General features: G+C 41.6%; 1 protein-coding gene across 1 annotated transcript; it reads right to left on the bottom strand.

The window, feature by feature from the left end:
* Positions 1-372: 372 nt before the first annotated feature.
* Positions 373-13286, bottom strand: LOC110255283 (uncharacterized). Its single transcript, XM_021083745.2, has 4 exons — positions 13108-13286; positions 4939-5065; positions 4674-4734; positions 373-3811 (listed from the first exon to the last, which is right to left on the bottom strand). The coding sequence occupies exons 1-4, from the start codon at positions 13108-13110 to the stop codon at positions 2677-2679; spliced, it is 1326 nt and encodes a 441-aa protein (XP_020939404.1). The 5' UTR covers positions 13111-13286; the 3' UTR covers positions 373-2676.
* Between the last annotated feature and the right edge of the window lie 519 nt (positions 13287-13805).

Raw genomic sequence — 13805 nt, 5'->3', positions numbered from 1 at the left:
TTTACCTGAGGGGGGGAAAAAAAACTTTTACACACATAGTATTACTGACTCATAATACATAATGAACATGTGAAGAAAATTGCAAGATTTATCTGAATATCCATAATTATAATGGTTATTTTAATAAATTCTGAGGAAATAAAAACATAATATGAAAGCTTAGAAAAGAGCTGATAAAATACTCTAAAGAAAAAAAGCAGCTTTTGTTTCACAAAAAAAAAAAAAATGAACAAACTTTTGGAATTTTGTTTTCTTTTTTTGTCTTTTCAGGGCCGCAGTGTAGGCTGGCGGCTACAGCTCCGACTAGACCCCTAGGTTGGGAATCTCCATATGCCTCAGGTGTGGCCCTGGAAAAGACAAAAAACAAAAAACTTTTTTTTTAAATGAACATACTTTTAATCACATACAAGCAAACATAATTGAAAGCATATTTAGGGATTATATTCTGCCAAGCAACAGGAAACACAGTCTTCCTGCTATGAAGAAGCAGCTTATTATCATATGGAAACAATGGGTCAAGGCAGCCACTGCCCAATACACCAGAGAAACAAACTCCCATGTCATTTTTTTTTTTTTTAATCCCACACCCATGTGGAAGTTCCGAGGCCAGGGATCATACCTGCGCCAGAACACGAACCCAAGCCAATGCAGTGACAATGCCAATGCCAGATCCTTAACTAGTTGCGTCACAAGAGATCTCCCCATGTCATTCTTTTTGGCTGCACCATTGTGAATTTCATGGTAAACCAGGGAAACATACTCACTAGCGCTGTTAATTGTTAAAGGTGTTTCCTATATATACTGGACATCATATAACCTGCAGAAGATGGTAATTAGACAATACTCCCAACCATGAAAATCTGAATGACTTTCCAACGGGAGGTATTATAGAAAAACTCAAAAAATTCTGACAGATTTTGATGTTGAATTTGTGAAGCTATCAGGGGAAAACTACACTTCTAAGAAAGTGCGTGTCAAACATTTGTTGGTGGTGTTGAGGATACTTTTGACTACAAGGGCACAGAATCTGGAAAAGAAGCTGAAAGACTGTGTCCTCAAACCTCCTATGCACCTGTCCCTCTCCCAGTGTGGTGGATCCAAACACATACATTCTGAAGAATTTATTCTTTGTACTGCCTTTTAATCCGGTTCAAGTGATGCAACTGATGAATTCTAACACAGAATCATGAAGGGTGTGGACTCTGGAAAATCTAGAAGCTAACATTAATCACAGACAAGATATCCCAAATCTACATTTTTTGTGCCATCACAAGTCTCATTTCTTTCTTTTTTTTGGGGGGTGCCAGGTATATGGGGTTCCCAGGCCAGGGATCAGATGTGAGTTGCAATTTGTGATCTACACAGCAGCTGTGGCACTGCCAGATCCTTACCCCACTGTGCCAGGGTAAACATCTGTGCCAGACCAGGGATCAAACTTGCGTCCCAGCACTAGAGACCCACCACTGATCCCACTGAGCCACAGTGGGAACTCCCACCAGTCTCTTTTCCTAATTTAAATTCTATTCACCAAATACCAGTCAGAAGGGAAGACAAAAAGCAAACCGGAAAATCACAATTAACAAAAGTGTACTCAAGACAACTCTACCATACACAAAAATTCATTCTAAGTGTTTAATAGAATGGAAAATGGAAAAACCCACCACCTCCAAAAAAGGATCTTTCTCTGTAAAAACAGTACAATATATGTCACAGATTAGGGACATCTGGGACCTGCCACCCAAAGGCCAATAGGAAAATTCCAACAAATACCAAATTGCTATTTTCCAATGGCCCTTTCAAAAAGAACAGAATATTATAAAAGTTTAAGCCTAACTACACATTAGAAATATACTTTAGGAGTTCCCCTGTGACGCGGTGGGTTAAGGATCCAGTGTTGTCACTGTAGCAACTCAGGTTGTTGCTGTGGTGAGGGTTCAATCCCTGGCCCAGGAACTAGAAGGAAGGAAGGAAGGAAGGAAGGAAGGAAGGGAGGAAGGAAGGAACTTTAATTCACCCATAGATCCAAAAGACTTCAAAATGAAAAGAAAAAAAAAATCATCATTTGATTAAATGAAAAACCACCAACTTTTAACCTTATGAACTATTGTTGAAAGACAACTTACAGAATTAACACAAATTAATACTCATTTCTGAAAATAGTAGAACTCCATGATCCAAGAATACACTTTAAGAAAGATCCTTAGTCTAATGCTGTCACTGTAGTGGCTCTGGTCGCTGCTATGGCATGGGCTTGGTCCCTGGCTTGAGAACTTCTGCATGCTACAGGCACAGCCAGAAAAAAAAAAAAAAAAAAAGACAGAAAAATCTTTAGTAAATACAATATATTTATAAACTTTTAAAACAACTTTTCCATATTGAAGGTTTTTCTGGAACATTATGCAGAGATTACTTTCCATCAAGTTATCTAGTGCTACTTACATTTACACTGCTCCTCCATGGGAGTTTTCACATCTAAGGATGTGGGCCAACTGATGTCTTTCCCAAGAGTTTACAAATAAGAATCTCTGGAGTTCCCTGGGGGGCTCAGTGGGTTAAGGATCTGGTGTTGTCATTGCTGTGGCTTGCGTTGCTGCTGTGATGCAGGTTCCATCCCTGGCACAGGAAATTCCCCATGCCACAGGCACGGCCAAAATAAATAAAACCAAGAGGTTTTATCTAGTGAGTCCTTTCATGCTTTCGTAAAGTACTGAGATCAGAGAAGCCCTTCCCACATTCTTTACATATATACAGTTTCTGTTCAGTGTGCAGTCTCATGTGTCTTCGAATGCTTGAGAGACAAACGTAGGCTTTCCCACATTCCTGACACTCATAGGGCTTCTCTCCAGTGTGAGTTCTTTCATGCACTTGAATATAAGAGGAAGTGAAGGTTTTCCCACAAATTTTACATTCATAGCGTTTTTCTTCAGCATGCAACCTTTCATGTTTTTGAAGATATTTGGGGAAACTAAATGCTTTAGAACATATTTTACACTCATATGGTTTCGCTCTAGTGTGAATCCTTTCATGCTTTTGAAGAGAAATGTGATATCTGAAGGCTTTCTCACAGTGTTGACACTGATAAGGTTTCTCTCCCGTGTGAATTCTCTCATGTATTTGAACACTTTCATGACGTCTAAAGGCTTTTCCACACTGTTTACATTCATAAGGTTTCTCTCCAGTGTGAGTTCTTCCATGTGCTTGTAAGGAGTAGTAATAACTGAAGGCTTTGCCACATTGTTTACATTGATAGGGTTTCTCTCCAGTGTGACTCCTTTCATGTATTTTAAGAGAACTGGGATTAATGAATATTTTCTCACATTCCTTACATTTATAAGGTCCATCTCCAGTGTGTGTTATCATGTGTTTTTGAAAGGTTATGAGCCATGTGAAGGCTTCCCCACATTCCTTACACTCATAGGGTTTTACTAAAGTGTGGGTTCTTTGATGATCTCGAAGAGAACTGGGAGAACTCAATGCTTTAGAACATGTTTTACATTCATACAGTTTCTTTCCAGTGTGGCATCTTTTGTGCATTAGGAAGGAAGTGTAATGATTAAAGGCTTTATCACAGTGCTTACATTTATACAACTTGTCACCACAGTTTTGAAACTCTTCCAGTTTGTGTTCACTGTGATGTCTCGTGTGTCTTTTAAGGGATGAGCGATCCATGAAGACTATTCCACATGCACTGCATCCCCATTGCTTTAACCCAGGAGTTTTCTTGTCCAGATTGAGATTTGGAACAAGGCTGAAGTTTTCTCCACACAGACTATTGTCTTTATACTCAGAGAATCCCTCTTCCAAATGACTTCTGTAAAAAATGAGAAACACATTTCTAATGGTTTCTTTTTTATTTTTTCATTTTTTTGCTTTTTAGGGCCACACTCAGAGCATATGGAGGTTCCCAGGCTAGAGGTCTAATTGGAGCTGTAGCTGCTGGCCTACACCACAGCCACAGCAACATCAGATCTGAGCCACGTCTACGACCTACACCACAGCTCATGGCAATGCCAGATCCTTAACCCACTGAGCAAGCCAGGGATCAAACCAGCAACGTTATGGTTCCTAGTCAGATTAGTTTCCTCTGCACCACAGCAGGAATTTCTTTTATGGTTTCTTTATTGATCTTATATTCATTCTATTTATTATGATTTCTAGGAATACTATAAATCATAATAAATAAGTTTTCCACCTTGTGTAAATTGTTAGGCATTGAAATACTGAATATTCTGCAAGAATATTTCACCCTTTCCACTATTAGAAAGTAATATTCAAATATGGGTTTTTCTTTTATTTATATATTGTTTTTTTTTTTGGTCATGCCCATGGCATGTAGAAGTTCCTGGGCCAGAGACTGAACCTGTGCTACAGCAGCAACCCAAGTCACTGCAGTGAAAATATCAGATCCTTAACCTGTTGCACCACAGGCGAACTACGGGGTTTTGTTTGCTTTTTTAAAAATACAGGGTTTATTAACATTGTTCATTGCAAGGAATTATTTTGCAACCAACTAACATTTATGTCACATTTAAGAAAATGTTTTTTGTAGAAAGTTTCTAAGAAGAACTGAATTTGAAGTAGGTGCTCTTTGTTTTGTTTGCATGTTTTTAATATTTCATAATATACCAGGATTCTCATATGAGATGATGCTTTCTGGTATGGGTGTGACTTACCTTAGTTTTCTCCCCTGGTTTTTGTACTGATCTCCAATGTCGTGATCTTCCCATGTTTTTCCTAAAATGCAGACCCAGAAAAATTATTCCAAATATCAGAAATTATATAAAAATGATTTGATTCTATGTCCTCTGTTGAATATGACTGAATCCAGTTTATATACCAACATCCTCTCTTCCTCAATTCCACATCTTAGAACAAAGTCAATTAGCATGGAGCATTTGTTCTCTAATTGATGAAGTGAAGGAAAGTCATTATCCTTACCTAGTGAGGCCAGGTTCCTAAAGGTTTCCTCCATCACATCTCTGTAGAGTTTCTTCTGTGAAGGATCTAGTAAAGCCCATTCCTCTAGAGTGAAGTTCACGGCCACATCCTCAATGGCCAGCAAGTCCTGAAATACCCAAAATACATGTACAGTAAGATGCATGAATCTGACAACTAGACATATAAACTCCACTTTACAGGAAGGTTATTATGATTCTGTCGTCTGCAAACATTCTATGACTTGATCATGAGAAATTCACTCTCCACACCCGTCCTCATAAATTGAACAGCATCATGAACACATGTAAATTACTGACACATTATTTCTGTGACCACATTATACCATATACCTCATTAATGACAGAGGTCAGAGATTGTTGGGAACTGAAAGAAATGCTACACAAATGAAACAAATTTCACTTTAACATTGATTCCATGAGAGGAAACTTGTTTCATCTTCTTCCTTGTTATCCACCATTTACAGTACTCCAGGAGGCAGGTGGTTAAGGCTGCATGAGATTCCAATGACTGAGTCTCCTGAGAAGACCCAGAACTTTTTTTTATCTAGTCCTACCACCAAACATGAGAGTCCTGGGAGCCTGTAGCTATCCTTTTTTTTTTTTTTTTTTTTTTGGCTGTGCCCATGCCATACAAAAGTTCCCCAGCCAGGGATCAAACTCGCACCACAGCAATGGCCTGAGCCACAGCACTGACAATGCCAAATCCTTCACTTCTAAGCCATCAAGGAATTTCAGAAATCAAACTTTTAACAAAGCTCAGCTGACCACACTATTCCGAAGTCCTCCAGGTCAGTAGAAATTATCAGATACACTATTATTGTGAGCAAGCACTGCTTTTAAATTGTGTAATAAGGAGTTCCTGTTGTGGCTCAGTGGGTTAAGAACCTGACATAGTGTCCTATGAGGATGCAAATTCAATCCCTGGTCTCACTCAGTGGGTTAAGGATCTGGTGTTGCTGCAAGCTGCGGTGTAGGCTGCACATGCTGCTCTGATCTGGTGTTGCTGTAGCTGTGGCATAGGCTGGGAGCTGCAGGTCCAATTGGACCAATAGCCTAGGAACTTCCATATGCTACAGGTGAGGGCTTAAAAAGAAAAAAAAATTGTGAAATAATTATCATAGACCCGGTTCTTCTGTTCCCTCTAGATATAATTGCATGGAGCTAGAAAGTTATTCTAAACTTAGAGCTCAGACTCAAGGAAAAATGGAACAACAACTTAGATCACAAAATACCTACACTCAGGGCTTCTTCCAACCAAGTTTTAGAACACACAGTGAGATAATGTTCCAGAATAGCTCTTTCAGGCCAAACTCTGTTCCCTTGAGAAACAGGTTAAGAGCTACAGCTACAAATGCAGGGCAAGTCCATATATGCTGATGGTGAATTTGTCCATGATTAAAAATTATGCAATGGTTTCAACAGTGGTCTCCAAAAACAACATTCAGTCTCCATTTTGCCAACTTCAGAACTTAGTGTTTCATGAGCAGTGACCTTAGCTGTTGCCTGGCCAACTTCCAGTCTAAAATTTATGAAGTTAGCAGCTTTGACTCCCAGTCTCATAAGAAAAGAAAGAAACAATTCAAAATAAATCCTTCTAGAGCCATGAGAGTACTGACTTCAGAGGGGAAACTGATGCCTCCAAAACTGGGAAAGAGAAAATAAAGACGTTTTATGGAGCTCCCATTAAGGCTTAGCAGATTAAGAACCTGACATAGATTCCCTGAGGATGAGGGTTCAATCCCTGGTCTCATTCAGCACGTTAAGGAACCGACAATGCCGCAAGATGCAGTGTAGGCCAAAAAAAAAAAAAAAAATTACCATGCTGAAACTAATGAAGAGAAAGCTGGCACTGGTATATGAATTTCAGACAATACAGATTTCAGACCAGGGAAAACTCAGAGCTAAACACGGGCTTTAAAAATAAATAAATAAAATATCTTAAAGATATGGGAAAAAATAAAAATATAAATAAATAAATAAATAATATGGGCTTTACATAATGACAAAAAGGTCCATTCTCCAAGGAGCCATACGAATCCTTCATGTGTACACACATAGCAACAAAGGGACAAAATACATAAAGCAAGACATGGAAGATGCAAGGAGAAATACATGAACCCATTATTATATCAATATTCTCTTATCACAAGCTATAAAATTCAACAGGCATAAAATCAGAAAGAATAAAGTTGAGCTTAACAAGTACTATTAAACATTTCAATGTAACTGCTACCTGTGGAATGCTTTATGCAACAAGGGTAGAATGCACATTTTTCTCAAGTTCACATGGAACATTCGCCAAGCCAGAACACATTTTAGGATATCAAACATACCTTAACAAATCTGAACAAAAATCATATAAACTATGCTCTTAGACTTCAAAGACATTAATCTAGATGTCAATAATAGCAAGAGAATTGGAAAATACACCACTACATGAAGATTCAACAAGATACTTCTAAGTAATACATAAGGTCAAAGAACTCTGAAGAAAAATAAAATTTATTTTGAACTAAATGAAATGTATCAAAGGATGTGAGATGCAGCAAAAGCAGTGCCTGGAGGGAAATTTATGCCATCAAGTACATACACCAAGATGTATAAGCAGTAACGTTAAGTACCTACCTTAAGAAATGATAAAAAGAGCATAAAAAATGCAAACCAAGAGAATAAAAGAAGTAATAAAAATTAGGATAAAAACTGATGTAATTATGGAATATCAATGGAGAAAAATATTTTAATTCTTGCTCTTTAACAAGATTAATAATACTGATAAATATCTAGCAAGATAACTAAGAAAAGATAGAAGACAAAAAGTACTAATATTCCTGTCGTGGATCAGCAGTAACGAACCCGACTAGTATCATGAGGATGTGCGTTCAATTCCTGGCCTCACTCAGTGGGTCAGGGATCCGGTGTTGCCATGAGCTGTGGTGTAGGTCACAGATGCGGCTCAGATCCTGCATTGCTGTGGTGTAGGCCTGCAGCTGTAGCTCCAATTTAACCCTTAGCCTGGGAACTACCAAATGCTGCAGGTGGGGCACTAAGAAGCCAAAAAAAAAAAAAAAAAGAAAGAAAGAAAGGAAGAAAGAAAGAAAGAAAGAAAGAAAGAAAAGAAAAAGAAAGTACTACTATCAGAAAGGAACAGAGGGGGGGAAATGAAAATTAAAAAGGATTTGATAAAACCCAACATCCCTTTATGAAAACAAACTAGTTACAGAGGGATCTTTCACTTTTTTTTTTCTTTTCAGGGCCACACCCGCAGCATGTGGAAGTTTCCCGGCTAGGGATGGAAGTGGAGCTACAGCTGCTGGCCTATACCACAGCCACAGCAACTGGGAACCAAGCGGAGTATGCTACTACTTGTACCAGGGCTCAGGGCAACACCAGATCCCTAACCCACTGAGTGAGGCCAAGGATTACACCTACATCCTCATGGATCCTAGTCGGGTTTGTTAACCGCAGAGCCACTAAGGGAACTCCCTCTTTCACTTCTTGAGAATGAACATCTTCATGAATCCTGTAGCTAAATCTATAACATTTGTTTACATAACATGATTATCCCTGTGAAACCTCCAAAAGAATCCACAATGACAGAGATTACTCCTGGAATTAGTAAGAGACTGAGATTAAAGGTTAATGAAGTACTTTCCTATAGACCCACACGAATGTACTCAACTGAACTGGACAAAGGAAAAGCAATTCCAGTGAAAAGGAAATCTTTTAAACAAACAGTGCTAGAAATAATGGATAACCACATAAAACACATGCACACACACAGACACACAACTGTAGACAGAGGCCTTACACATTACACAGAAAAAAATTCAAAACACATCACAGACCTCAATGTGAAATGCAAAAGTAATAAACTCCGGAATCAATATAGGAGTAAACGTAGGTGACTCTGGACACACTGATGAATTTTCAAACGTTAACAACAAATGCAATGTCTGAACAAGGAAAAAAAAAGGGTAATTTCACCTCATTGAAATGAGCAAAACCCTGCTCTGAGAAAGACTGATAAGAGAATGAAAAGAAGGAGTCCCTCTGTGGTGCAATGGAATTGATGGTGTCTCTGCAGAGGCAGGAATGCAGGTTCAATTCCTGGCCCGGCACAGTTGGTTAAAGATCTAGTGTTTCCACAGCCGCAGTGTAGATTGCAGCTCCGGTTCAGATTTGATCCCTGGCCCAGGAACTCCGTATGCTGCAGGGCAGCCAAAACAGGAGGGATAAAAGAGAGAGAGCGAGGGAGAGGAAGAATGAAAACCCAAGTCAGAGAGTTGGAGAAAATCATTGCAAAACACTAATCTGATAAATGACCAGCATCTGACAGATGCAAAGAACTCTTAAAGCTCAAGAATAAGAAGAAAAAAAACAACCTACTTAAAAATGGGCAAAATATCTAAACAAATAGCTCGCCAAGGAAGATATACTTGAAAAGAAACAGGCTCTGTGAAAACATACTCAATATCAAATGTCAACGGGAAGTAGAAAATAAAACAACAAAGAGGTATCACTACATACTTTTAAAATTCAGAACACCAAATATTGGTGCAGACATGAAGATAATCCTCATTCATTGCTGAGGAGAAAGGAACTTGGTATCCCAACAATGAGCTCCCAACAGGAGCTTTCTTCCAAAAAAAATATATTCTATATATAGTAAGATCCAGCCATCACAAGCCTTGTTTTTTGTCCACACGAGTTGAAAGGTAGGGAATTTCCTGGTGGCCTAGGGGTCAGGCCTCAGGGCTTTCTCTGCTGTGGCCTGGGTTCAACCTCTGGTCTGGGAACAGAGAAGTGAGATCGCACATCAATGCCAGGGCCCAATTAAAAAAAAAATCCTATGTGGACAGAAAACCAGTACACACATATCTGTAGAGGCTTTATTCATAATTGGGAAGAGTTAAGAGTTAAGCAAGCTATCCTCAACAGTCCAGATAAATAAACAATTAGTGGTACATCTACACACTGAAATATTAAGCAGGGATAAAACAAATGAGATATGAAGCCATAAAACCACATGCAGGAAGCTTAAAACAATATTGCGAAGTAAAAGATGACAATCTAACAAGGTTATATATGGTATGATTCCAAGGACATGATGTTCTGGAAAAGACAAAAGCATGAGACAGTAAGATGATCTTTGGTTTTTTTGGAGGTTTTTTTTTGGTCTTTTTAAGGGCTGAACCCTCAGCACATGGAGGTTCCCAGGCTAGGGGTCTAATCAGAGCTACGGCTGCCAGCCTGTGCCACGGCCACAGCAGTGTCAGACCCGAGCTGCATCTGCGACTTACACCACAGCTCACGGCAACGCTGAATCCTTAACCCACTGAGCGAGGCCAGGGATAGAACCCTGGATTTAAGCTCGAGTTCCTTAAATGTCATGAAAAGGCCTCTGACCCTGCTGGCAGTGATTGCAGGCTCTGTGGAGGAGGGGCCTTAAGTTGTCTATAGGCTTCTAACGCAAGGCACTACCCTAGGTCTTTTCATGACATTTAAGGAACTGGATTCCTTTCTGCTGTGCCTCAACGGGAACTCCGATCTTTGGTTTTTGAAGGATTTGGAGAAAGATGAAACAAAAGGCAAAGTGCACAGTAATTTTAGGGAAGTAAAACTACACATAAAGGATGGACACATATAATACATTTGCCAAATCCGTACCTAATCCCTACATTATGTAATACAGAAAGTCCATGCTAATGCAGTCTGTGCACTTTAATGCATCAGTCTTGGTTCAGCAATTTTAACAAATGAACCAGTCCTACAAGATTTAAAGAACAGTGAATACTGTGGGAATGGAGAAGGGTTATGTGAAAACATGCTATAATTTCTGATGAATTTTTCTGTAAACTTAAAACTGCTCTAAAAGGAGTTCCCGTAGTGGCGCAGTGCTTAACGAATTCGACTGGGAACCATGAGGCTGTAGGTTCGATCCCTGCCCTCACTCAGCGGGTTAAGGATCTGGCGTTGCCGTGAGCTGTGGGGTAGGCCGAAGGTGAGGCTCAGATCCAAGTTGTTGTGGCTCTGGCTAGGCCGGTGGCTATAGCTCCGATTAGACCCCTAGCCTGGGAACCTCCATATGCCATGGGAAGCGGCCCAAGAAATGGCAAAAAAGACAAAAAAAAAATACTAAATTAATTAATTAATTTTTAAAAACTGCTCTAAAAAAGCTTGTCTATACCAAAAAAAAAAAAAAAAAAAAAAAAAAAAGAGAGAGAGAGAGAGAGACAGATCAGGACAACTCCCCTGAGAGGAAGGCCTGACTTTTTCCCTAGGTGTGGTGACCCTTGGGTTTGCTTCTTCATCAAGGATGTCCCAGTCAAGGGATAAAGAGCAGCAACTCTCCACTGAGCCCCATCATGTACCAGGCTGAACTGTCTCCTTGGTCGCTGTTCTCCCTACACCTGTGCCTTCAGTTAATCCCAAGCAAGTACCCAGGGAACCAAGGTGCAGGAGAAGGGTGGCTCCTCCAGCACCAGAGCATTTTTCAAAGGACAGAAGAAAGAAATGCCATCCCTCCACCTGGAGAAATAACCCACAGGCCAAGGTTTGGTTCTCTTGTAGCACAAGTAGATGTAAGGAGCTGAGCTGCTGCGCTGTGGTTTCCAGGACCAAAGTCATAATAGGCACCTCAGTGGAGGCCTCTATCTTTAAGCAATCTCAGAACTCCGGGGATAACAGCAGCTTAAATAACATGTTAATGAGAGACCTAGGGTAGTGCCTTGCGTTAGAAGCCTATAGACAACTTAAGGCCCCTCCTCCACAGAGCCTGCAATCACTGCCAGCAGGGTCAGAGGCCTTTTCATGACATTTAAGGAACTCGACCTTAAGCTGGGTTTGAACTAATTCCTTTGCTCTGCCAAATTGACAATGTGGGTCTTGTCCACTATAATTGAGAGGGTACAAATCTTTATTGCAATAGATGCCAGGTCAAAAGCCCCAGAGATGCTTAAAAGTTTTGGTGAGCCATCTAGAATCTCATCATGTACTGGCTGCCATTTTCTGTCCCTTTTCTTTCACAGTCTCTGAAATAACTGCACTTTAAGTAGTAACTATCTCTTGGGCTCTCCTCAGTCACGGGGTATAATCATTCTCCTACTCCCCTAATCATCCCCCACACTAATGTCTATGCAAACCCAGCCTCAGTCACACCTTCACTCTAAAGACAGGCTCCTGCTGGGACATCAACCCAGGACCACCGTTAGGAGGGCCCCCTTCTCATACTCCTGCTCCCAAAGGACAAGGAACTATGGAAACTGCCAAATCAGAGTCCTCTGTACATAGAACCCAGGCGTGGTGGGGTCACCGATGCCACACAGGGCAGCACAGCACAGGGCAGCACAGCGCAGGGCACAGGGAAAGCTCCCCAGCAAACATCTCACAGAGCAGGAGCCTCCAGGCTTTCTTATCAGCCTGTCCAAGTAAGAAGCACCAGGGAGAAAGGGAGGGGCCAGGCCTGACTTTTTAGCAGTCAAAACATTAAATACGTGGCTCCAAAATAATCGTTATATCACAAGGACAAAAACTGAACGAAAAATAGGCATTGGCACTGGGTTGTTTGTACATAAAGAAACAGTAAAAGCATGATGAAGTAGTACTCAAAACTGGCTATCTCAAGGTGGCTGGAGTTAAGAGCTGAGAAGTGGAGGAGGATGTGCGGGCAGGGAGTCTTGAGTTACTTTTCTCCTTCAGGAATTTATGTTTTTCTACAAAGGAAATTACTGCAAGATCTCATCCTTTAAACAGTAATGGATATTAAGTTGCAATCCATAAAAAATGAAATCCTTTCAAACTAAAAGGACAGGGGGCACTAAGTTTGTCCCAATACCACAGTAAACACAATTGTTCCCTAACGACCCTCCACGCGGTCAACAAACAACCTGGGAGAGACACGGTTGCAGAGCTGCACAGAGGCGCTCCGGGGTCGGGCTGAAAAAGCCAGTCGCGGGGACCAGACAGGAGGCCCAGCATCACAGCTACCGGCTCAGCCCCCAGGCTGCGAACCGGAGGAGACTGAGGTCCGCGCAGCGTCCCGGGTGGACCCGGGTCCGCAGACTCCAGAGTTGCCCCAGAGGAGGCCGCTTACGGCCGGTTCCAACCAGTGCCTCCGCTGGGTCTCCCCACCCCGGGGCAGCACACTCACCATTGCGAGGTTTCCTCGGCTTCTGCGTCCTTCCCTCGAGTCCACCGACCAATGCAAGTTAGAGCACGAAAGAAGAGACTGAAGCGCAACCGGGAACCCTAAAAGGTCAGCAACACACACCACCTGCGCGGTGGGAAAGAGAAAGGACGTCCACCCTTGTGCGGCGCGTCGCTCCGCCCACCTCCCTCAGCGGCGTCCTGGTTGGACAGCTTCCAATACCCCGCCCCCACGTGCCTGAGTGACAACCTACGGGAAGTGGGACTGGACCTAACCACCCCCCCACCCCCCCACCCCCCGCCTGGTCCTTTCGGTTTGTTATCAGAACTTTTTCCTGGACTGGGATTGCCTCTAATGTCTTCCATAACTCCTCGTGTTTGGGATTGCTGACTCATTTTCAAAATGGAGTAAATACAGGTAATGAGGAAGACGCAGGCCACACGTGCCTGGAGCAAGAGGGGCTCGTGTCCTCCAGGGGTCAAAGGCTTGGCATAAGCTTCTGTGGCCAATCCTGGAGCTGTGCTTCTTATTAAGAAATGGTGACACTAAGAGTTCCCGTCCTGGCGCAGTGGTTAATGAATCCGACTAGGAAACATGAGGTTGCAGGTTCGGTCCCTGGCCTTGCTCAGTGGGTTAAGGATCCGTTGTTGCCCATGAGTTGTGGTGTAGACAGAGCTCGGATCCTGCGTTGCTGTGACTCT

The sequence above is a fragment of the Sus scrofa genome, chromosome 2 (assembly GCF_054392235.1).
Source record: "Sus scrofa isolate SSC_HxYL_T2T_F1_AM1 chromosome 2, Sscrofa_HxYL_maternal_Yorkshire_Landrace_v2.0, whole genome shotgun sequence".
In the NCBI taxonomy this organism is placed as follows: domain Eukaryota; kingdom Metazoa; phylum Chordata; class Mammalia; order Artiodactyla; family Suidae; genus Sus; species Sus scrofa.
This window is presented reverse-complemented; position numbering and strand designations above follow the sequence as displayed.

What these genes read in the sequence shown, in the direction of transcription:
- LOC110255283 (XM_021083745.2), bottom strand. An exon ending in TAGGAACCTGGCCTCACTAG is followed by an intron (nt 4,735 to 4,938) that starts GTAAGGATAATG and finishes TCTGCATTTTAG; the next exon opens with GAAAAACATGGGAAGATCAC. An exon ending in AACCAGGGGAGAAAACTAAG is followed by an intron (nt 3,812 to 4,673) that starts GTAAGTCACACC and finishes CATTTTTTACAG; the next exon opens with AAGTCATTTGGAAGAGGGAT.